The 25,517-nt window shown below is 37.4% G+C and overlaps 1 protein-coding gene and 1 pseudogene across 1 annotated transcript; both read right to left on the bottom strand.

Annotated features, from left to right (window-relative positions):
* Positions 1-100: 100 nt before the first annotated feature.
* On the bottom strand, positions 101-1,390 carry LOC124837060 (uncharacterized; annotated as a pseudogene).
* A 3,498-nt stretch (positions 1,391-4,888) lies between these two features.
* LOC148204021 (protein ACTIVITY OF BC1 COMPLEX KINASE 7, chloroplastic-like) lies at positions 4,889-11,830 on the bottom strand. The gene is made up of 5 exons (XM_088107985.1): positions 11,785-11,830; positions 11,632-11,706; positions 11,378-11,482; positions 5,214-5,307; positions 4,889-5,125 (listed from the first exon to the last, which is right to left on the bottom strand). Exons 2-5 carry the CDS (start codon positions 11,692-11,694, stop codon positions 5,052-5,054), a joined length of 336 nt encoding a protein of 111 aa, XP_087964111.1. The 5' UTR covers positions 11,695-11,706; positions 11,785-11,830; the 3' UTR covers positions 4,889-5,051.
* Positions 11,831-25,517: the final 13,687 nt, after the last annotated feature.

Below are 25,517 nucleotides of genomic sequence, written 5' to 3' on the forward strand. Positions count from 1 at the left end.
CTCCTAAGTTAATCAATCCCAGAAAATGATACTCTTACTAACATAGTAATGAACATCTATCTCACGGGTCGGGTATCCAAACTAATCCAATTGCTGGTGTTTACACCACCAGACCAAACAACTTTGATATCACAACAATTTAATGACGCAGGACAAGGCAGTTCATACAATAAGCAATTACAGTGAAGAGTATACCCGAGCTAGCAGCTTCAACGCCCGTAATTGCGTACACTCTCCCCACTGCCTGCGCTCGTCCACCTCGCTCTTGTTGTGCTCTCCCAGCGTTTGGCGGCCTCATTGCCACTCGTCCTCCCATGTTACACTCATTTTCCAGATGTCCACTTCTTCTACAACGAACGCAGAATCTTCCTCCCATCAGTTGAGGACATGACGAACGATAGTGTGGTCCTCCACATTGGAAACAAGTGACGTTTCCTTGCTGCCCAGACTGTCCAGCAGTGACTAGCGCTTGAGATCCACTTGTATTCGGTGGTTGATTTGGACAAGTGTAGGGAGATCCCCTCTGATTAATAGTGCCCCTTGAGACGATCGGTCCCCTTACTGTTTGTTGATGCTTCTTCTGCCGTTCCGCCTCTGCCATATTCTTCTCCAATACTTTAGCTCGTTCAACCATGGCAGGAAAAGCCCGAATACACAAGCTTGAGATCAACACCTTCAGATCACTCCTTAGCCCATTCTCAAATTTCCTGCACTGCCACTCCTCACTTGTGGCCATAGTATTAAATCTGACGAGGTGCTTGAACTTATTGGTGTACTCTGAAACAGACATACCCCCCTGAACCAGCTGTAGAAATTCCACCTCCTTTGCAAACCGAACGCTGTCAGGGAAGTATTCTTCATAAAACTTATTTCTAAACACTTCCCAAGTGATCGGTTGTTGAGCGTCCGTCAGAATGGCTCTCGCGCTCGCCCACCAGTGGCTAGCTTCACCCGTCAGCAAATATTCTGTAAATGCCAAACGGTTGTCATCCGGACACCGCTTAGCATTGTAAATACGTTCCATATCTCTCAGCCACTGGTCAGCCTCATCAGGGAGGAACTTCCCACTGAACTTGGCCGGGTGATGCTGAAGGAAACTCTCCAAGCTCCACTCAGCAGTAGGTTGGGCAGCGTTGGAAGAGGATGCCCCCGGAGTGTGCCTGGTTGCTGCTAGGATTTCCATCAACTGCCTCTGGGTCGTTTCAGAATTTACACGAGAGGCTTCCAAACTCTGCATGACGCTCTGATTCTGTTGCATCAGGGTGGCGTTCTGCTCCATTAAAGTGACATTCTGCTGCTGCAGTCTATCGATTACTGATTCCAACAGCCTAGTGTTGTTGGACGTATCAGGTTCGCTTGGTTGAGGAGGAGGAGGGAGTCTAGGCGCCATTAGTTCTCTGGACCAGAGAAAAACGAACGTTAATAAGGTTCAAGAGTTAAAATCAATAACTCATTAAACACATAAAAGCACACAGCATAAACACAGTGCACTCATAACCTACAGCGTCCCTTAAAAGAACAAAACTGCTCTGATACCACTAATGTAACATCCCAAAATACAGTAACACCATATAGTAGAATTAATTACATTTAATGATAAACAAATCAGTCTTAAATTAACGAAAGCAAGGTTTTAGGCTGATCGGCCTTACAAGAAGTTAAATAAGAAAAACACGCTCGACATAAACGTACCCAACCAATGGTTACAAAGCACTGATATAAACCGATCGACCAAATAATATAAAGGTCGATCCAAAAATTAGTACAATGAAACATCTAATCCAAACAGCTAACCAAACGTCTACTGTTCGGCCTTCACTTCAACATCTACAAGGGTTGCTTCCTCCAAATTTTCCTCTTCCAGTGTTTCCTCGAGCAACGCCTCACCATCTGCTCACATCCACACGGATGATCATTGCATAAACAGGACGGATGTACAGAGACGATCGACAACGCAAGGAAGAGAACACAGGGTAAGCTTATTGAATTTAATTCAAGTAAAATCATTCATTTCATAGTACATCAACACATCAAATATTTCACAACATATAAATAAATCAATCCCTTAACTCAAATCAATTCCTGATACTAGACTGACCGTCTGGACTGTATGAATCTGTGTAGCTACAGGCGTCCTTGCACCCGAGTGGTGTAGTAACTGTATTACACTCGACAGCTGCCACTCGAGGTTAGTCCGTTTCTTACGTCGCCCATGTTAACTTATGGACTAAGGACCTCCTGCCATTCCCACACATGAATTACTCTCCTCTACGTGAAGATGAGTATCACGGAATATCAGGATGGACCAAGCCAGCATTAGCATGCCCACAGTCATACTTTACAAAATTCCATATTCAACCATGAGTCGTTCCTCCCTGGAACGCTCGTCCAAAATTCACAATCATAGTTCACCTCATATAATGTTCATCATTTTTAATCTTTCACTTTTATTTTCATTTTTGTCTTTTTGTCTTTCAGCCCAAGTACATAAAATCACTACCTCTTTATAACGAGAACTAATGTGAGGAACGAGACCAAAGAACTTGCCCCTTTCCAAGATAAAGTAATACCGGCTTCAAGATAAATGGACGACCTATATTACAAGGTGGCTCGACACGGTCGGTCGACCCAGATGGACGACCTACATTAAAAAGAGTGGTCGACACAGATGGATGATCTGTACTGCCAATGGTACTCGACACTGTCGGTCGACACAGATGGATGATCTGTATTAACAATGGTACTCGATACTGTCGGTCGACACAGATGGATGATCTATATTAACAATGGTACTCGACACTGTCGGTCGACACAGATGGATGATCTGTATTGACAAGGGTACTCGACACTGTCGGTCGACACAGATGGATGATCTGTATTAACAATGGTACTCGACACTGTCGGTCGACACAGATGGATGATCTGTATTAACAATGGTGGTCGGTCGACACAGATGGATGATTTGTATTAACAATGGTGGTCGGTCGACACAGATGGATGATCTGTATTAACAATGGTACTCGATTCTGTCGGTCGACACAGATGGATGATCTGTATTGACAATGGTACTCGACACTGTCGGTCGACACAGATGGATGATCTGTATTAACAATGGTGGTCGGTCGACAGAGATGGATGATTTGTATTAACAATGGTGGTCGGTCGACACAGATGGATGATCTGTATTAACAATGGTACTCGATTCTGTCGGTCGACACAGATGGATGATCTGTATTGACAATGGTACTCGACACTGTCGGTCGACACAGATGGATGATCTGTATTAACAATGGTGGTCGGTCGACACAGATGGATGATTTGTATTAACAATGGTGGTCGGTCGACACAGATGGATGATCTGTATTAACAATGGTACTCGATTCTGTCGGTCGACACAGATGGATGATCTGTATTGACAATGGTACTCGACACAATTCATTATGAGCTCTAAGTAGAAGACCGACTCAACACATCCTCAACCAGAATTCTTCCCAAATGAAAGAGTTCAACTATTTCAAAGGAGTTACTGAAAATACCGATCGGTCAAAGACCGTTTCGATAACGAACATTCATGATCATAGAATTTCATATTTAAATTCAACTTACGGTAAACACATTTTTCAGTATAAACCTTCATACATTAAATTACTCATAACATAGCATAATCCATATTTTTCGTACATTATCTCATCATCAAAATCATATAGTAAAGTCTGATATCATAGATCATACTCAATAAAATTCATAGAACATGCATCCGACACAGTGTAACTCACAGAATAGTCATGCATCACAGTATACCTCAAGAATTAAATTTAATAAGCTTCCCTTACCTGGATCAGAAGTGAACGTCCTAACTCAAGGTGTTTGGTTCGTCCGCTAACAGTTCTCTACTCACACAGGATCACTTAATTCTTCCAACCCGATCTAACCATAAAAACCAAGAAATACTAAGAACTCAACCCTTCATGCAACCAGGATTTGGCTTTGCATGAGACAGAAAACGTTCGACGAAGAAGAGAGACTTACCAGTATCAGAACGTTGAGGTGATCGGTTCAAAACGAAGCTCACGACACCAGGAATGGTTCTACGGTTTCTGAAACGTGAACGGAGAAGAGAAAGAAGAAGTTTTCAGTAGAGAGAAGGTAGAGGTTTCTAGAGAGAAGGTGAAGAATATGAAAAGTTAGAATCTGAGGAAGAAGAAGAGTGCATGCAAAGAGTGATGCGGACTTCAGAAAATTCATTTTTGTTTAAAAATCAACGTCCGTTCTCTTGCTGCCACTTGTCTTCCACTACTGATTTAGGAACATTCCATCGCGACACCTGGCAGGAAGGCAGTGAGCCTGGAAGTGCGTTTTTAATGCACGGCAGAAGGGTTTTTAGGGCAATTAATGAGGATGAGACAGGGATTAATGGCGCTCGTTTTTCTAGGGTCTTACAAAATGCATTGATTAAAAATATATAATAATGGAGGTTCTTAATACTATATTGTTCTGCATTAAGTCAATGAAGAATTAATGCACTATCAGTTTAATGTTATTGCAACTACATCTCACTTCCTAATACAGTAAGAACAAACAAGTATAAAAGAACAGGAGTGTTGCTTAAGTCAACAAATAATTAATGATCCGTCACTTAATGTTATTTGCCAACCGTATATGTCTCTTTCTTGGTTTCTTTTTATAAAAGAGACATTAGGGACTTAAAGCCAAGCACAAAAATGGTATATTTTTACATAAATTGTTTTATTAATAAATAAAAAATTGTATTCTTAAATTTGATTTAGATTTTTAAAATCTTCGAGTTCGTCTTTGAAACAAACACTAAAAAGTAAACGATGAGAAAGGAAATAACTAAAAGCAGGTGAGAATTATAATCAAAGTCAAATTTGTCAAATAAAGAAAGAAAATAAATTATGAAATTGTCATATTTGAAAGAAAAAATAAAAAATAAACATTATCATAGAAAAAAAATTTAATTCAATCTTATAAAATGGAGAAAAAGAAGTTTACAGAAGCCTGAAAGAATCGAATATTTTGGTAAGCAATTATTATATCATTTTTTCAAACTTATCAAGCATCTTTACCCTTTGCATGGATCTGACAAACAGTGTCATAAAAATACCTGCACATTCAAATCAAATGCTACATCTATCAGTCATATGAAGAAATTTGAACATGATTGGACAATAAGATTTGTAAGATAAAGTAACCTGCAGCAATGAAAGATCCATTTCCCATAACTCCTAACACGGTATACATAGTTGCCATTTGTAAAGTCGTTGCTTTCCGAGCAGCTCTTTCAGACTGCCTGTTAGGGCCTGGCGAGTGTATGAGAGAAAGAGATATAGGAGGGAGAGGGGCGAGGACGAACGTATTAACAGGGACGAGCAGAACATGGACGAACGTTCGGAGCAAGGGGCGAGGACGGGCGAGGACGAGCAGAACATGGACGAACGTCCTAGCATGGACGAGAGGACGAGCGTCCCAACGATGGGCGAGGACGAACGTCCTAACAGGAACGAGCGTCCATAATAAATAGCTGGCAAACGGAAGGATAGGCAGGAATTCAGGGGGCGCTCAGCAGATTATTACTGTAATAAAGGCAGTAATAAATAGAGTTAATAAGGACAGATTTATTCTTTCCAGATAATTATATTAAATAGGCAATTAAGTTTAATTATAATAATTAGGCAATTATGATTATTCCTTACCTTTTCTGGAAGGAGTAATTAGTATTAATTAGGAGAGGCACCTAGGGTCAGGATATGTTTTTGATTGTTTGAATATTGTAAGAGAGGTTATGCTCTCGTGTGACTGAAGGAGAACCTGCTCCCAGTCATTAGTTGTGTTCGTGATTTCCAGAGTTTCAATAATAAAGAGTTTTTATTCACTTGAGTATCGTTCCATTCACGGTGTAAGGCAAGTTACGTGGTCAGGCACGTAACAAATTGGTCCGACCTGCCGGATCATTATTGAAGGGAGGAGAGCGTAATGGAGGGAAAACTGACTGCTATGGACGGGAGGATAGAGACCCTAGAAATCTCCATGGGCGGGCTGGAATCGGCAGTCCAGGAACTAGTAAGGATACTAGGCGAGCGAGGTCGACGGGAGGAGGGACACCTGGATAGTAGCCAGGGGTCAGTAAATGGCAGGAGGAATGACGAGGATGAGAGAGCTGGCGGAGGCTTAGGAGGGGGACACCGGGAGGAGCAACCTTATTGGAGGAAGAAGGTTGAATTGCCCGTGTTCGAAGGCAGCGAACCTATGAACTGGATTTATAGGGCGGACAAATTCTTCGAACTCCAAGGGGTGCCCGACGACGAGAAGTTGCGGCTGGCGTACATCAGCATGGAGGGAATAGCAGGACACTGGTTCAGGTTTTGGAGGGAGAAAGCCAGGAACCGATCATGGGCCGGATTAAAAGAGGCATTAGTGGTTCGGTTTGGAGGCAGAAATCAAGGAACGGTCTTTGAGAGACTGGCATCCTGTAAACAGTCGGGGTCCGTGGGAGACTACATCCAAGAATTCGAGGTGTTGGTGAGTCAAGCAGAACAAATACCTGAGGCACAGTTAATGGGGTATTTCATGGCCGGCCTACATGAGGGGATTCGTAACCAACTCAGGTTGCTGGACCCAAAGGACTTTATGGATGTCATGAGACTAGCCAGGGACGTAGAGGCGTTCCAAGCAGGAACGCGGGGAGGTGGAGGAATCAGCAACAAAGGGCAGTCGTGGGGAAAGACGAGCGGTTCAGTGGCAAGGGTGGATCCTAGCCGCAACACCCAGAACCGAACGAACGCCGAAGGAGGCCCCAGGAGAGGGGATGAGCGTACGCTCTCTAACGCGCAAGGCAGAAACGTACGGGATTTACCGTACGCGGAGTACGTCAAGCGCAGGGAGGAGGGGAGGTGCTTCCGGTGCGGAGGACCGTTCGGTCCAGGCCACCGTTGTCCAGAAAGAGGGATTCGGATGCTGATCTTGGCCGAAGAAGAGGAGCCAGGAGGGGAAGAAGAGGTGGAGGTAGAATGCGAACAACTGGAGCTGTCTGCTCTCTCAGCCGGAGGGCTCACCCAGCCCCAAACGATGAAGTTGCACGGACAGATAGGGACGCAGCAGGTTCTGATCCTAATTGACAGTGGCGCCAGCCACAACTTCATCAGCAGGGGATTGGTAGAAGACCTATCCTTACCCGTAGTAGATACACCACCCTACCGGGTGAGTTTGGGGGATGGACGGAGGAAGGAGACGCGAGGATGTTGTGAGTCAGTAACGGTTCAGGTAGGGGATATTGTGATCAACGAACGTTTTCACTTGTTCGAATTGGGCGGAGTGGATGTGATACTGGGGGTCGAATGGTTGGCCAAGCTGGGCGAGGTAGTCATAAACTGGAGGCAGCTAACCATGGCGTACGTACAAGCAGGGAACAGGGTGATTATCAAGGGAGATCCAACGCTAACTAGGAGGTTGGTGGAACCGTCAGCTTTGCTTAAGATAACGGAAGTCGAGGTCTGGTTATTAGTGTGGGAGCTAGGGGAGACAGAGAAGGAGAAGGAACCCAGACCGTACGTTCCGGAAAAAGAGACGTTCGGTCCAGGACTGACTCGGACGCAGACGCTCGACATGCAGCGAATCCTGGAGCGTTACGCTGAAGTGTTTCACGAGCCGGACGGACTACCTCCTGATAGAGGAATGGCTCATCGAATCCCCTTGAAGGAAGGTACAGACCCCGTAAATGTAAGGCCGTACAGATATCCCCATGTAATGAAGGAGGAGATTGAGAAACAGGTGGCGGAAATGCTGACGGCAGGCGTCATAAGGACAAGCACCAGTCCATATTCAAGCCCTGTAATTTTGGTGAAAAAGAAGGATGGCAGCTGGCGGTTTTGTGTGGACTACAGGGCCCTAAACCGAGCCACCGTGCCTGACAAATTCCCTATTCCCTTGATAGAGGAGTTGTTGGACGAACTGAGGGGAGCCAAGTATTTCTCAAAGGTGGATTTAAAGTCAGGCTATCATCAAATACGAATGGGAGCCGGTGACATAGAGAAGACTGCTTTCCGGACGCACCAGGGCCACTACGAATTCATGGTAATGCCGTTCGGCCTAACCAACGCGCCAGCCACTTTTCAGAGTGCCATGAACCAACTGTTACAGCCTTATCTGCGGAAGTTCGTACTGGTATTCTTTGATGATATACTGGTGTATAGCCGCACCTGGGACGAGCACTTGGAACAGGTGGCGACGGTGCTAGGGGAACTGGTGGCACATAGATGGGTGGCCAACAGGAAGAAGTGCGAATTCGGCAGAACTCAAATAGGGTATCTGGGCCATCGGATATCAGAGAAGGGGGTAGAGATGGACGAGGACAAGGTGCGGGCAGTGCTGGAGTGGGAGAAACCGAAGACAGTAAAGGCTTTGAGGGGTTTTCTAGGGCTGACGGGCTACTACAGGAGGTTCGTAAAGGACTATGGGAAGATTGCCCGGCCTTTGACCGACCTTCTCAAGAAAGGACAGTTCGCGTGGACGGAACAAGCGGAGGAAGCCATGCTTAAGTTGAAGAAGGCAATAACGACAGCACCGGTATTGATTCTTCCGGATTTTAACCAGCCGTTCCACATTGAGTGTGACGCGTCCGGAAGGGGGATAGGAGCAGTACTCATGCAAGGGAAGCAGCCCATAGCTTTCTTTAGCAAAGCGCTGTCGGAGGGATCGTTAGGGAAGTCAATCTATGAGAAGGAACTCATGGCGCTGGTTTTGGCCATACAACATTGGCGGCCGTACCTATTGGGGCAACGGTTTGTGGTTCACACGGATCAGAGGAGTTTGAAGTATCTCCTGGAACAACGCATCACCACTCAGAATCAGCAGAATTGGCTGGCAAAGCTCCTGGGATACGACTTTGAGATCGTGTACAAATCCGGGGTGACTAACAAGGTGGCGGACGCCCTATCCCGCAAGGATGAGGATGAGCTGCGGGACGAGAAGGAGTTAACGGTGGTGGTTCGGCCATATTGGCAAGATTTCAGGGAGATTTTGGAGGAAGTCGAGGCGGATGAGGAGTTACGGAAAGTGATTGATGACTTAAAGAAAGACCCCAACTCCCATCCCTCGTTCACGCTAGAGAACGAGCGTTTGCACTATAAAGGGAGGCTCGTGCTGTCAGCCCGTTCGGCCTGGGTGCCCAAGCTGATAGCCGAATTCCATTCCACACATACAGGAGGCCATTCAGGGGTTTACCGGACGTACCGCAAGGTGGCACAATCGCTTTATTGGGTGGGAATGAAGAAAGCAGTGACCGAATTCGTGGCCCACTGTCTAGTCTGTCAACAGCATAAATATCTAACCTCATCACCGCAAGGACTGCTGCAGCCGTTACCCATTCCCAACGCCATCTGGGAGGAGATAAGTATGGATTTTATTGTCAAACTACCCAAGTCTAGAGGATATGATGCTATATTAGTGGTGGTGGACCGACTCAGCAAATACGGACATTTCATACCCCTAAAGCACCCTTATTCCGCTCGCACTATAGCCGAAATCTTCGTCAAAGAGGTTGTCCGCTTACATGGGGTACCACTCTCTATCGTAAGTGACCGGGATCCACTGTTCTTAAGTAATTTTTGGAAGGAGTTGTTCAAGCTACAAGGCACTCGACTGAAGATGAGCACAGCCTATCATCCGGAGACGGATGGGCAGACGGAGGTTCTCAACAGGGTCCTGGAAGGGTATCTGAGATGTTTTTGTTCCGAGCAGCCCAAGGGCTGGAGCACTGTGATACCATGGGCGGAATATTGGTACAACACCAGCTATCAAGAATCAGCCAAATGCACGCCATTTGAAACTGTCTACGGGAGGCCGCCACCCTCCCTGCATAGGTTCGTCCCAGGAGAAACCTTAGTGGAGTCCGTCAGTCAGGAATTACAGACAAGAGACGAAGCCCTCCGCCAGCTAAAGTTCCATCTAGCCAGGGCACAGGAATTAATGGTAAGGCAGGCAGACAAGGCAAGAAGACCGTCCCAAGTAGGAGTGGGAGATTGGGTCTATCTGAAGATTAGACCTCACCGTCAAACGACGATGTCGTCCATGGTGCAGTCTAAATTGGCCGCTCGCTATTTTGGTCCCTTCTTGGTCATTCAGCAGGTAGGAGCAGTCGCATTCAAGCTGCAATTACCAGAGACCGCCCGAATACATCCCGTGTTCCATGTGTCACAATTAAAGAAGGCAGTAGGGGACCACCAGGTCGAGCCAGAGTTACCCAAAGATTTGGAGGTGGAGGAACCGTCTCTGCGACCGGTCAGAGTGTTGGACAAGAGGCAAGTGCACCAGGGGGAGGACGTACGGCAGGAAGTCCTGGTCGAATGGCAAGAGGGAGGACCTGACGGGGCTACATGGGAAGATGCCCTCACCATCCAAGACCAATATCCTGACTTCAACCTTGGGGACAAGGTTGATCTTCAGGGGGTGGGTAATGTTAGGGCCTGGCGAGTGTATGAGAGAAAGAGATATAGGAGGGAGAGGGGCGAGGACGAACGTATTAACAGGGACGAGCAGAACATGGACGAACGTTCGGAGCAAGGGGCGAGGACGGGCGAGGACGAGCAGAACATGGACGAACGTCCTAGCATGGACGAGAGGACGAGCGTCCCAACGATGGGCGAGGACGAACGTCCTAACAGGAACGAGCGTCCATAATAAATAGCTGGCAAACGGAAGGATAGGCAGGAATTCAGGGGGCGCTCAGCAGATTATTACTGTAATAAAGGCAGTAATAAATAGAGTTAATAAGGACAGATTTATTCTTTCCAGATAATTATATTAAATAGGCAATTAAGTTTAATTATAATAATTAGGCAATTATGATTATTCCTTACCTTTTCTGGAAGGAGTAATTAGTATTAATTAGGAGAGGCACCTAGGGTCAGGATATGTTTTTGATTGTTTGAATATTGTAAGAGAGGTTATGCTCTCGTGTGACTGAAGGAGAACCTGCTCCCAGTCATTAGTTGTGTTCGTGATTTCCAGAGTTTCAATAATAAAGAGTTTTTATTCACTTGAGTATCGTTCCATTCACGGTGTAAGGCAAGTTACGTGGTCAGGCACGTAACACTGCCAAATTAACTTATTAATCTCAATTTTAAAAAAAGGGTTCTGAATAAAAATAATGCAACCAAAAAAATATGGATAAACTGAGGAGTAATGATAACGTAACATTTTTATATTCATTTGATACATAATACAAAGGTAAAATAGTCATAAAAATGTTAATTTTTTGTATTTTTTTAAGAAAAAGAGGATAAAAAGTAAGAAGGTATAATATCAAATGAATAGAACAAATTTATCTGTGTTTTTTAAGGTATGATTTTTCTAATCTGACCTCGAGAACTCGGACTCGAAGTTTTAGATCCCCTGCTTCAAGTTGCTTTGTAAACTCTTCTATTCTTTGAACTCTATATGGCATTGACATGGTGTAGGATCTAGCCTAAAAGCATTACACCAGAGTTATAGATTCAAATGGATCATCACATTGAACAATGGCATAAGTACATGCTTCACATCAAATAGATGTAAAAAAACATCATAGACAAAAACAAAAACAAACAAAGTTCAGGGAAGAAGTGTGTGTGGTACATCATCTGCTTGCTTTCTTATCTCCTCCACAAGCTGTGGTGGTGTAATCTGCTTTTGCCTCATATCTAAAAGTTCCTGTAACGTGGTAAGAAAGTATGAGCACTAATGCAGTATGGGAAGTATAATTGTTCATGGACTATCTGAACTCTGAACCTGTGCATAGGGTGCAGCAATCCTTGCAAAGGAGAAATTTGGATTGAGTGTGCAGCCTATGCCTGTCAGAAAAATGAAAGAATCATTACTGAAACTTACTTTTAATTCATTTTAAAGAAGTTAGTTTTTTCACCAGAAAGGATGATGTTACCATATTATAATTTATATACTAATGTGAAACTAATAATAAACACTGGGACATGCTCAAATTTTTTGTAGGAGAATTTTCCAATTGGGAAGATGCACACCTTCAAGTGTTGAAAAAGCCCTGAGAACAAAAGCAAAGGTAGATGGAAAACGGAATGGCTGGTCTTGTGCTATTGCAAATAAATCCTGACACAGAAAGTATTGAATAAAAAATTGTGGACTGAAGATTCAGCAGATAATTTGTAGTAATCAAGTGAAACAAACAGCAAAAATATTATGAATTCACTGATGCAATGTAACAGTGTTGACCAACCTCCCCGATTGCAGAAAGGGTCTGCTGCTGATCTGGTGCCTGGCTTTGCAAATGGTCAAGGAAAAACTGTACAGATCTCCTCACCTGGAAGGTAAATTTATCATCTAAGAAGCCAAGAGTGAAGACAAAAATGAGAATATTTGAACTGCAAATAGTTTGTGTATAGTATGAAATATTAACCGAGCGGTTACAAACAACCAACCGGATATTTAGGTAATCTGTTTATATCTTATTCTGTTTATATTTTATTGGGCTTATATCAGCTCAAGATCCATGAGGTAAATTATAAATACAAAGCCAGGGCCAAAAGCCAGGTATGTTCCACTTACGCATCATTCACTAAATATTCAACTAAGAGCCGAGGCTCTTCAAATCACACGCCTAACTTGAGCGTCGGAGTACCTTTTGCAGGTACATCCCCCCTCGTCAAGAAGGAGACCGATCGGTTTGTACCAACACCGATCGGCTAATAGCAGGAGTTTGGAAGCGAGCGAGCGGCCCAGACACTTCAGCAGGTTAGTCTCTCGGTCCCCAAAAGTATCTACCGAAACATTTTGGCGCCCACCGTGGGGCCGAGCGGCAAGCCCAAATGGTGACCACGAGGAGCATGGAGGAAGAACAACAGACCAGAGATTTGATAGCGCAGATGCAGGCGCAAATACAGGCACAAGCCAGAACCATACAAGCACAGACGCACGCACAGCAAGAGATGCAACGAAGGCACGCAGAAGAAATTGCAATGTTGAGAGCAGAGCGCGGTCGTGCCGAACAGTCCGCGCAGCACTCGGAGTCTACAGCCGATCGGGGTAACAACCAACACAATGATAACGCTGGAAGTCGTACTCAGCAGCCATCTCGGCATACTGACCCGAACGATCGGGGAAGAAGGGAACCATCCCCCTTACGAACCGATCGGCCCTCCAGTCTGCTCCCTTTCACTGCGGTCATCATGCAAACTCCAATGCCAGAAAAGAACCCTCCTGTATTGGATAAGTATGATGGCTCGACAGATCCCGACAATCATCTCAGGATTTTCACCAATGCAATGGTGTTCTACACGGACAGTGATCCGGTTATGTGCAGAGCCTTCTCCTTATCACTCAAGGACGAAGCATTAGAGTGGTATAACACTCTTCCCCCAAACACAGTGGATTGCTTCGCCACTGTGGAAAACCTTTTTAAAAGGCAATACGCTTCCAATCGTAATCAGGAGGTAACGCCAGCGGAATTGGTGAATACTAAACAGGAAAAGGGAGAAACTTTGAAGGCCTTTATGAAAAGGTATATGGAAACTGCACGACGAGTCAAAGAGGTAAGTCAATCTTTTATCATCACCAATTTGCCTTCCTGTCTACAATTTCTCAGCAAAGTACCCTGGTTTTAGATCTAAGTTAGCTCAAAGATAACGAAAGTTGTAAATCCCCATGCCATGATCGCGTGATCAACTTTTTTTACGGGATAAGAAGTGAAGCAGAAAGATCAGACACCCATACATGGAGGAGTTGATATTCAAAATTATGAACGACATTTTAAAAGTTAACTTACTTTTTTATTTTCATAAATAAAATTATTTTGTGGATAAACTTGTCTAGAAAAAATAATGAGTATTTGAATTAAATGCCAACATATTTCAGCAACCCTAATACTATAATTAATTACATATAACTGAAAAAATGAAAAAAAAATGAAATGGTTTGTTGCTAAAAAATTGACTTATGGATTTTGACTATAAACTTTAAAATTGTATACCATATAGTTTTTTTTTCTCATTGTCGACAACTTTGTCAAACATAACAAATTTTAGAAAGTAATTTATATTTTAGAAGACTTTTATCTAAAGAATAAGATTTACCATAGCATTTTACCAAATTATTATTTTCTGTACTTAATTATTTTGAAATTAATTAGTAAAATTATATATATTACGAAAATAAAAATGACAATCTTTATTGAAAAAATTAATTCAAATTTGAAAATATTAATCGAAGTGTGTGTATGTGCGTATAGGAAATTGTTAGATTTGAATTCTTTTTCTAGTTGTTAGAGGGAGAATATTGATAAGACTACTGATTTTTTTCTCAAGAGAAACCATATTGCATCCTAAATATGAAGGACTCTAAGAAAAATGAATAAATGTGTGTAATCACTTATAATAGAATATATATACGATTTAGGGTTTAGGTAGGGAATATTTTATAATTGTAACTCTTATTTGAATGTCAAACACTTTTGTTGAAACACTTATTAATTTGTATGAAATCAAATAAACCTTTTTTTTTTCTCCATTGCATATTCTTATTGCATGAGCGTTGGCAATATATTTTATCTTAAGACATTATTTTTAATAATTTTATTACTTTATATTTAAATTTATTGATTTCAAAATATCAAAAGTTATAAAGTTTAGAATGAGACTCATTTAATAAAATAATCACATAAAAAAACAATTTAATTAATTAATTAAAGAAGATATTCGAAATGAGACGTCAAAAAACACCATTTGATTGTTTTATTTGGAATTGGTTTGTATTAAACCCATGGTCTAAGGCTCCAATCAAATCAAACTGTACTAATAAGACCTCCCGGCATAGACCGAGCGCCCAGCCATCTAGTAAATGCATGTTCGCCCAAGGGTTGGACATCCGTCCAAGGAGTGGACGTTCGCCCAAGAGCTGGACGTCCGCCCAAAATGAGACGTTCGCCCAAGAGCAGGACGTTCGCCAAGGATTGGGCATTCGCCCAAGGATTGGACGTCCGCCCAAGGATTGGACGTCCGCCCAAGAGCTGGACGTCCGCCCAAAGGATTGGACGTCCGTCAAAGGATTTGACGTCCGCCCAAGAGCTGGACGCCCTCCTTGGGTAACATCCCTGGCAGACCATCATTCCCAACCGACGCACTTTGCTGATTACACGGTTATACGCTAATGACACATTAAAGTCCTTAATGAAGATTAAGGTATTATTGGGCCGTTTCCAGGCCCCCAAAAGGTAAAAGCCCATTACAACTCACTATAAATAAAGGTCTCAGGTATGAACTCTAGACCAACTGGAATAACGATGCATACACGCATCACAATCGCTCTGTCATATTACTGACTTGAGCGTCGGAGTGCCTTTAGCAGGTACCCGGCCCCTCCCCAGCTTGGAGCAAGGAGCAGCGCCTGGAACAGGAGGGCGTCCGCCCGACTTGGAGCATGGAGCAGCGCCTGGAGCAAGAGGGCGACCGCCCGGCAAGTAGCAGAGGGCGAGCGTCTGGATTGGAGGACGTCCGCCCGGTTTGGAGCGAGGAGTAGCGCTCGTCCATCTTTGTGCCGTCCGCCAGTGCCGCTTCCTTCGGTCCGTGCATCCTCGTCGTCCGCCCGTCCGTCTTCAACAGTAAGTTCGTATGTTTTTACAGAGTTCCCGCCCGATCCAGTCGAAACACAAACTATAAAAAGCAAGAAAAAGAAAATATTAGTCAGTAAAAGTTAGTTCAAGCCATTCAATTAATTAAGTTAAAGATAGCTGCATTATTAGGCTTTAGTTACGTTGATTAAGAGTGTATGCACGATGTGGAAAACGAGTAAGAAAGAAAATGATTTTCTCCCCTTTATTCATAATGATTTGCTTTAATTAATTAATTCGCTTATATAATTTGAAAGTATGCAAAGGTATAGCACAACACAGAAACATGTGTGACAATGGCAAGTACGAGTACGTTAATTATATGTTGCCACTTTTTGACAATGTTGTCACCCAGGACCACAATAACTGTAAAATTATCGCTAATTATTTTATCTGTTTTTTCTTTGGGTAAATGCCTAACAAAAGTAAAAAAGAGTGATATCAACAAAAGTAAAAGAGATGATAATATGGTAAGTAGGGGGGGTGCACTTATAAATAAATGTGAGTTCGATTGGATTTGATATTGAAGTTTGTTAGTTCACATACATCTCATCTCCATGACTACTCTAAGAAAGTCAAAGTATGGGTCAATTCATCCAATTTCACTATTAATATTTTATTATTTTATAATATTATTTTCTCATAGAATATAATTAAATATTTTTATTCTTTACTTTTTATTTTATCAAATTATATATTTATAAGTGGAATCTAAATTTTTTTTTATGATTCACTTTATAAATTATCTATTTCATATATTTCCTTATATTAAATAATAACTTATTTTTTTGAGTAATTTTTATAGTTACTGTGTATCTTAATTTTTTAAATAATTACAAAGAACTTTTAATAATTTTTCAGTTTATACAGATTGTTCAGAAATCTACGAACTCTAGTTATACAAAATGGGTCAAATTTATTACCCCGAAAGTTTTATGTAGGTCAATCCTCCCTTATTTTTGCTTTTGAAGAATCAAATATGGAGCACGTCAAATGCAAGATGAACCAAAAACAAACCAAAATAGAATTGTTGATCTATATTATTATTCTGATTTAAATGATGAAGCAGTACTAATTGATCTATTATGATCCTGATTTACATTATTAAGTAGTATATAAATATTTATAATATATTAATCTTGATTTTTTTTTAAAACTAAATAATAAATAAATATATTTTAACTCTATGTAAAAAGATATTTCTAAAAGTTCGAAAGACTTCCTTAAAAAAAGAATTTAAATGAAAATATATTAAGCAATAACATTTTAATGTTTATTCTCATTCCTATTTTCTTTTATTTCCTCTTGATTTTTTTGTAAGTTTTATTTTTTCCTTTTGAGATTACGTCTTTATTCAATTTAACATCTTTTATTGTATTTTTTCGTTTATAAATTTTATTTTTTTTATCTATGGTAGATTTCATTATAGTAATTTTAAATTTTTGGTGGATGTTAAGATGTGCTTTTTCAATTATTTATTTTCTTAGATATCAAAATTCTTCAAGATATATTTATCTTATTTTGATTTTGATAATTTTTTATTAACAATTTTGATCGTTCTTTCATTTCTTATTCATTTGCAGTCTACTTCTCTTTCATGAATTCAAAACAAAACTTTTACTTTTTTTTTTCAAATGAATTTTGAAAAGGTTATTACATATCTAATTATGTTGCATTAGGCCTTAAAATATAATCACCCATAAAAAATCCTTGATTTTAATCATTTAAAATGATGAAATTCAATTAAGTAAACTTATTATTAAACATAATTTAATAGTCACTACAATACAAAGAAATTTCACTTGTAATCATTTAAAAATAATCGTTTGTATATATGACATGAAAAACCGGTCAGAATGACTGCTTTGCTTAAAATGAGTTGAAATTGTATGAGTATGATGGATGTTTGCATGTTTAAGTCTTCGATATATGTTTATTTAGGATTTTGTTATATTGAGAAGGCAATTTTGAGTTCAAACGAATAACTAGTGTAATGTAAAATATTGTTTTAAATTTGTTAAGAATACTTGAGTTGCGTTGATAAAATAAGTTTTGGGGACGTCTTGAAATAATTTTAAAGTTTCTACACATGGTTCTTTTTTAGAAATATATTTGTTCAAACGAAACATATTTCCCAAGAAAAAATAAGGTAGGAAGATTTTATCTTTCTTTATTATCATTTTTGTTTAAGTAAGATATTATCACTTAAGAAAGAGATCTAATTTTTCTCTAATATACTTGTTCAAGCTAAAAAATCTCACTTAAACTAGATTCTCGCTCAAGATAGAAATTACAATAAAAGCCTGTTTTTTTTTTAAAAAAAAAATTTCCTTAAACAAAAATTGTATAACTTGAACTTTGATACGATGAAATTGACATGTTTAAAAGTTGAAAAAATGTTCCACATATGTATACATAAGTAGATGAAAATATTTAAGAAAATGTTATTAAATAATGATGTTGAATGTATATATGGCATGTTGAAATTAGATTGTTGAGTGACATACATGTTGTCGACGAAAGTTGCATCAGTAAGTAATAATAAAACATGTGATATGATACATATCTTTCTCCTTCGCTTATAGTTTAAATAATGTAAATTAATATACTAGTTTTATAATATTAATAAATATATCAATTTGTATAAATAATAAAGTGGATAAATTTAAATATAGTTTTTCTAAAAGATTCACGTTATTGAGAAAATTTTTTAACTCTCGGCACCTCTGAGGCTTATCTCTTATAGATACATTTCGTAGAAGAAGAAAAAATTCCACAAGACATTAACGACTGAATATAAAAATAAATAATATACAATCTGCTATAAATAAACAAGCACAATTGAATGAATATAAGAAAACAGTTTTGAAAGATACAAAGTGAAAGCTTCAGGAAGCGAAAAATAGAAAAAAGAGAGTAACTTTCTACAACCACCGAAAGGTAGAGTGGAGGATACATATACCATTTTGTATATTTTTGAGATTTTTTTTCTTACACATTTCATGCTATTATACTGTATGGAGTGTTAACAACTCCATTTTATTGTTTTATTTACCTATTCTATGCTATTGTGTGGGGTCCCTGACCCAATATTTTTTTTTATCTTATTTGTCTCTAAATATTATTATTTCTAAATTTATAAATCTTTATGAATATAAATATACTGTTATTATGATATTATATTATATAAGAGTTTGCTAACGCGCGTACGTCTGCTTTTCAGTTGGTACATTTTAGCAATGTGTATCGGGTTTTAGTAGACAAAAATACCCTTATATATCACGGATTCTAAGTTTTATGATTAATAGTATTTTAATAATTTTCATTCTCAAAACTAAAAAAGAAACCCTAAACTCTTGTTCACCTCTCTCATTCCTCTCGATCCTTTCTCTTTCATCTCTCTCACTCCAACATTTTCTCTATCATCCTATCGTAGTTCCAATTAAAAAAAAATCAGAAACATTGGCTGTTAAACAATCTTACAAAAAATGATTTTATAATGAGTTTTCATTTTATAATTTTTGTTTTATCTAATCCAATTTTCACAAACATAAAGAAATTAGTAATTGACCTGGAAAAAATCAGAAATACTCACTGTTAAACAATTTCTTACAAAAAATGATTATATAATGAGTTTTCATTTTATAATTTTTTTTCGTATATAATTTTATCTAATTTTTACAAGCATAATGACATCCGAAGTAACTGGTAATTGGTCTGGGGTTTTTTTTTTAGAGATGATGATTCAACATATGCAGATGATGAAATTAGAGAGGTTAGTGAAGATGATGAAATTGAAGAGATCTTGATTCTTGAATGAACCTTTGTCTGAAGGTGAATATGTCAATGACTCAACTCTTTACAAAACAAATTGTTTAACAATAAGTGTTTCTGATTTTTTCAATTAGGACTAAAGTAGAGATAACAGAGAAAATGTTGGAGTGAGAGAGATGAAAGTTGAAAAGAATGAGAGAGATGAGTAAGGGTTTCGAAATTTCTTTTTTTTTTGTTTTAAGAATGAAAATTATTAAAATACCCTTAACCTTAAAACTTAGAATTCATGATATATAAGAGTATTTTTGTCTTACTAAAACCCGATACACATTGCTAAAATGTACCAACTGAAAAACAGGGCGTTAGCAAACCCCTTTTATATATATATATATATATATATATATATATATATATATATATATATATATATATATATATATATAAAGTTATAAGTATTGATGATATTATTATTTATTCATGTTGTATTTGTGAATATAATATAATATTATACTACTTATACATACATAAAAATACACTGTTTCATTATACTGTTCATATGTCTCTACTTCCTGTCATTTAAGATCAAGAAGTTCTCTCTCTAAAAGAATTAATTTTAACTGTATAGCTTCAATTTATAAATGTTCCAAAAGCTAAACTTGAAATTTGCATTTCAAGTAATTAACTTTATTGATAGTTGATTTTATTGATAGTTGATTTTAATGATATATTTTTAGTGATTTTCACTGCAAAAATATAAACTAAATACTTATATTTTTCAAATTTATCGATAAGATATTAATTATATAAAAATATAATAATCCAAATATAATAAAGTATTTATCTTTTTTAAAATTATTAAATAAACACTTAATTATTTAAAAAATAATAGTAAAAGTATTAATAAAAAATAAACAAAATAAAGCATACGATGATGTCAATTATCAATTAGATAGAAAAAAGGTGAAGAAAAATTCATTTAGAACATTACGCTAAAAGAAAATTAACCACCCATGCATTATTTTCCATGTTTTCATGGATAAAAAGGATCTTTTCCATAGAATTTTTCTCACGGATATTTTTCTGAGTAAAAAAATTATTTTCCCCCTATTTCTCACATATTTTTGTTCATGAATAATACAATTATTTTCGACACATCTTTCTAAATAGATATTTTTTTAGTGGATAAAATGAATATTTTCTATGCATCATTTCGTATGGAATTTTTTTTAGATATTTTCTACACATTGTTCCCACACGTCTTTGTTCATGGGTATAATACCGATTGCAATGAAGTTAACCTAATCCTTGATTTTGTAATCTGCTTAGAAATTAAAGCTTTGAATTCAATCAATTATCAGGGAGACACAGTTAATATAAATCTTTTAAAAGATGATTATTTATTATCTAATTCGTCTGTATGCTTAAATTCAGTATAGATGTATATGTGAAATGATCCAATAGAATATATTTGATACGAAATGTATGAGTTGAAATGCAAAAATCTTAAAACTAGTGCAAACTAACTTGATGCCATGGTTGAAATGATTGCAGACAGTGTGTGAAGGAGAGTTTCATATATACAATAAGTAATGCACTGTAAATTTCTGGAACATTGTATTCAGTGGATGAGAGAGAGTGACCTTAAAGATCACATACCTATTACTTACCTGATAAATTTGTCATGGTTGATTTTGTATTGGTTAGAGGAGGCGTGTGTACATGGGTATGTATATTTATAGAGAAATATAAAGTGCTGTATTATTAGGCAATATGCAATAATTATGATAAACTGCCAAAAACAAGAAAATTACAAAATGATCGATTTGAGAAAGAAAAGGGAAGATGGAGACAATTCCATATAATAAAGGGAAGATGATAAAAAAAAATCCACAAGACCAATAGGAGGTTGGATACCAGAAAATCGACAACATTGTCATTAATCAGCCAAGAAAATGGATAAATAAGTAACATCTTCCTTTGCTGGTCAAGAAGGTAATGCCATTATTGACTCTTTTCTGCTCATTAAAGTTTTTCCTTTTAATCACTTTGTCCCTCCTTTGTCACATACCATACGATATCTCTTCAATACATTATTTAGTCTGCTTTCTCCTACTTATAAATTTCTATAACTTTCTAACGTTGGGACGAGGAAAAAGGTTTTTTTTTGGAATTTTTTTAAAATTATGCATAAGAAGAAAAAATGAGAGACAGAGACAATTATGTAAAGTATCACGCATTACTGTCTTTTTCTTTTCGTGTTTAAATAATAAAAAAATTCTCAACAATTATTTTTTTATGATCTCCTCTTTCTTGTTTTAAAGCTGGTGTGTTAAGACTATATATGTTTAATATTTTTTTAAAACATACTTTTAGCTGTTAAAAGAAACCGCTATTTTTAACTTCATAAAATGCTATTAAAACATATTTTCACTTTTTGAATAAATGATTTAATCAGTGAGAACTTTTAAAAGCATAGTTTTGATAAATAAACCATTTTTCTTAAAAAAAAGTAATAAAATATGACAGGAAAAAGTTGGTCAAAGAAATGTATGATTGATTACGTAAAGAAAAGAGAGAAAAGTCCATGGTAATAAAATATGAAGTGATATATGAATACTTTATATATATATATATAGAGAGAGAGAGATTAAATACTGTTCATTTATTTTTAGTGTTATGATTTTATTAAATTTATATTTTTCTTTCTGAGTGGTGTCTACTGTTGCATGTTTATAAAATATATTCGTAACATGGTGGTGTGTGACAATGCTGGGTGGATTCCTTTAGTATGTTGTTGAAATGGTTTTGGAGTGATGAGATCTTATCCACTAATCCATTATATATATCAACAGTAACCTCCATCAACGGAGTGCGTGAGACCATGTGTAAGTGAATGCTGATATGTTCTGCAAAACTTATGGTCCAGCTTTCTCATACTTCAAATCCCCATTCCTGAATCTTCCCTGTTTTTCTTTTTTTCAACATTAGACGGGATTTAATTCTCCCAAAACCTAAGTATTATTCTGTTATTGATTATGAGATTTCAACTAAATTTAATTTTAATTATTCTTTTTATTATTGTTATTAGGTCAATTTTAAAATATTTTTAAGATTTTTGTATTGAATTACAAAAAATGTAAAAAAAAAAAAGAAGAAACAAAATAACGTTACTGTGTATAAATAGTATATACAATAGATTTTTGTAAGGAAATTTAACTATATATACAACATACAAGTGATTAAATCAAGAATTTTATTATTATTTTTCCTTGTATTTTTAAAATGGATATTATAGATTCTTGACACGTGCTAGCTGACACTTTGACTTCTTGATGTACACTGAAAATCTCACTATGTTTTGTTAGCATTATTTTATGATATATTGTGGTGAGGACTTGAATTGATGTTGATACTCGATGATTTGGATAAACAAAGTCTTAATCTTTTAAGTTTTTTATGAAATTTAAAAGAATCGAATTGAGACTTTGGCCTTGGATGAGATTACAAGTGTTAATGATGGGTTAAAAATCCTAGAGGCAGGGTTTTAAGTTAAAAGATTAAAAATTTGGATTTAATAAAAAACGACCAAGTATGAGAATTTTAAGAGAGAACTTAATTCTTTAAAATAGTTAAAATTCGTTATAATGGATTGACAAATAGAAAGGAAAAAAGTCAAAAAATAAAAAGAGTTACTTTAGGCTAGTTCTGATACTTAAATTAAAATATGTGTCAAGGAAATGGTAATTCTACATACATTAAATTAAAATAATATAAAAAATATTTTAATTAATCTATTAAAGCACATAATTAATATTTAATAAAAAAATTACGAATTCAAAACTCTATCTAATTTTTATTTTAAGATTTTATGTTATATATGCTTTAATGAATCACTTAATGCAGAATACTTGCATAAAACTTGTAAGAAACACAAAACACATTTTAATACTCCTATTAAAGAGTTTATTATGGTTGGACCAAAGTGGAAACTACTTTAATTTAATGATGTTTTCGTGACCATTATGATTTGTTTGCTGATTTGAACAGTAGAGTCCAAAATATGTTATTGAGTTTTAAAAAAATTAAAAGGGATGATATAATATATATATATATATATATATATATATATATATATATATTATATTTGTGTATATATGAATTGTTGCTGTGAAACCTGTAATAAAAGATTTAAAGAATAATTTTGATGTATTATTTCAAAGAGTAGAGTATCATATATATACATTCAAGGATCCTATAATTCTTCATCTATTAAAGGAAGGACAGATGCACAAATCTGCACAAATTATAATAATATCTAAATTATAACTAACACAATATTTGATTGTCTAATATCCTTTAATATAATATTTGACATATCTTAACACCCCCACTCAAGTTGGTGCATGGATATCACACATTCCCAACTTGAGCATATCTTAAAATCCCCACTCAACTTGGTGCATGGATATCACACATTCCCAACTTGAATAGAGACTCATTAAACAATCTTCTTGACACTCCTTTGGTGAGAACATCAGCCAACTGCAATTCTGATCTTACAAAAGGAAATGAAATTATTCCAGCTTCAAGTTTCTCTTTGATGAAATGTCTATCAATCTCCACATGCTTTGTTCTATTATGTTGCACAGGATTGTGAACAATTGTTATAGCAGAAGTATTGTCACAGTACAAACTCATAGCTTCATTTTGTTTAAAGCCCAAATCTGATAGCACATTTTTAATCCACAAAAGTTCACATACACCTAGTGTCATGCCTCTGAATTCTGCTTCAGCACTAGATCTTGCTACTACATGTTGTTTTTTACTCCTCCAAGTTACAAGATTCCCTCCTACAAAAGTAAAGTATCCAGAGGTAGATCTTCTATCATCTTTTGAACCTGCCCAATCTACATCAGTGTACCCTTCTACCTTTAAGTTTTCATGATTTGAGAAGAAAATTCCTTTTCCAGGAGCAGACTTCAAATATCTCAAAATCCTTTCAACAACATCCATATGAAGCTTTCATGGGTCATGCATAAATTGACTAACAACATTCACTACATAGGTGATATCTGGACGTGTATGACACAAATAAATTAATTTTCCTACTAGCCTTTGGTATCTTCCTCTGTCTATGCTTGTTGAATCTGAGCATTGAAAGAGTTTATGATTTTGTTCAATTGGTGTATCAGCTGGTTTACTCCCAAGCAGCCCAGTTTCGGACAGTAAATCAATAATATATTTTCTTTGGCATAGAAAAATATCATGTTTTGATCTAGCTACTTCAATACCCAAAAAATATTTGAGGTTTTCAAGTTGTTTCATCTCAAATTCAGATGCAAGGTATTGTTGTAAACTAGAAATCTCATCTTGGTCATTTCCTGTAACAATCATGTCATCTACATATATAATCAAAGCTGTAATTTTTCCTTTTTCCTCTCTTAAAAAATAAGGTGTGATCAGAGTTACTTGCTCTATAGCCAAAAGCCTTCATAGACTTGGTAAACCTTCCAAACCATGCTCTTGGGGATTGTTTTAATCCATATAGAGCCTTTTTTAATTTGCAAACCTTCATTCCAATTGAATCAGTCATGCCTAGTGGAGAATCCATATAAATTTCTTCTGAAATTTCTCCGTGTAGGAAAGCGTTTTTCACATCAAATTGTAGAAGAGGCCAATCTTGGTTTGCAGCTAGTGACAAAAGTATTCTCACAGTATTGAGTTTGGCTACTGGTGCGAACGTCTCTTGGTAATCTACACCATAAGACTGAGTGTAACCTTTAGCCACAAGTCGTGCTTTATACCTCTCAATAGTTCCATCAGCTTTATGCTTAATTGTAAAGACCCATTTGCAGCCCACAGTTTTCTTCCCTCTTGGTAAGGACACAAGATCCCAAGTGTTGTTTTTTTCTAAAGCTGCCATCTCCTCAACCATTGCTTCGGTCCATCTAGGATCTGCCAAAGCTTCCTGTACATTACTAGGAATAGAAATTGAAGATAATTGAGATACAAATGATGCATATGACTGAGATAACCTGTGAGATGACACATATTTACTAATGGGATATTTAACTTTGGCTTGGAGGTCTGGTTCATATTTAACTGGAGGTTGGCC

This window comes from Vigna umbellata, chromosome 2 (genome assembly GCF_029865625.1).
Source record: "Vigna umbellata cultivar VRB3 chromosome 2, Vumbellata_1.0, whole genome shotgun sequence".
In the NCBI taxonomy this organism is placed as follows: domain Eukaryota; kingdom Viridiplantae; phylum Streptophyta; class Magnoliopsida; order Fabales; family Fabaceae; genus Vigna; species Vigna umbellata.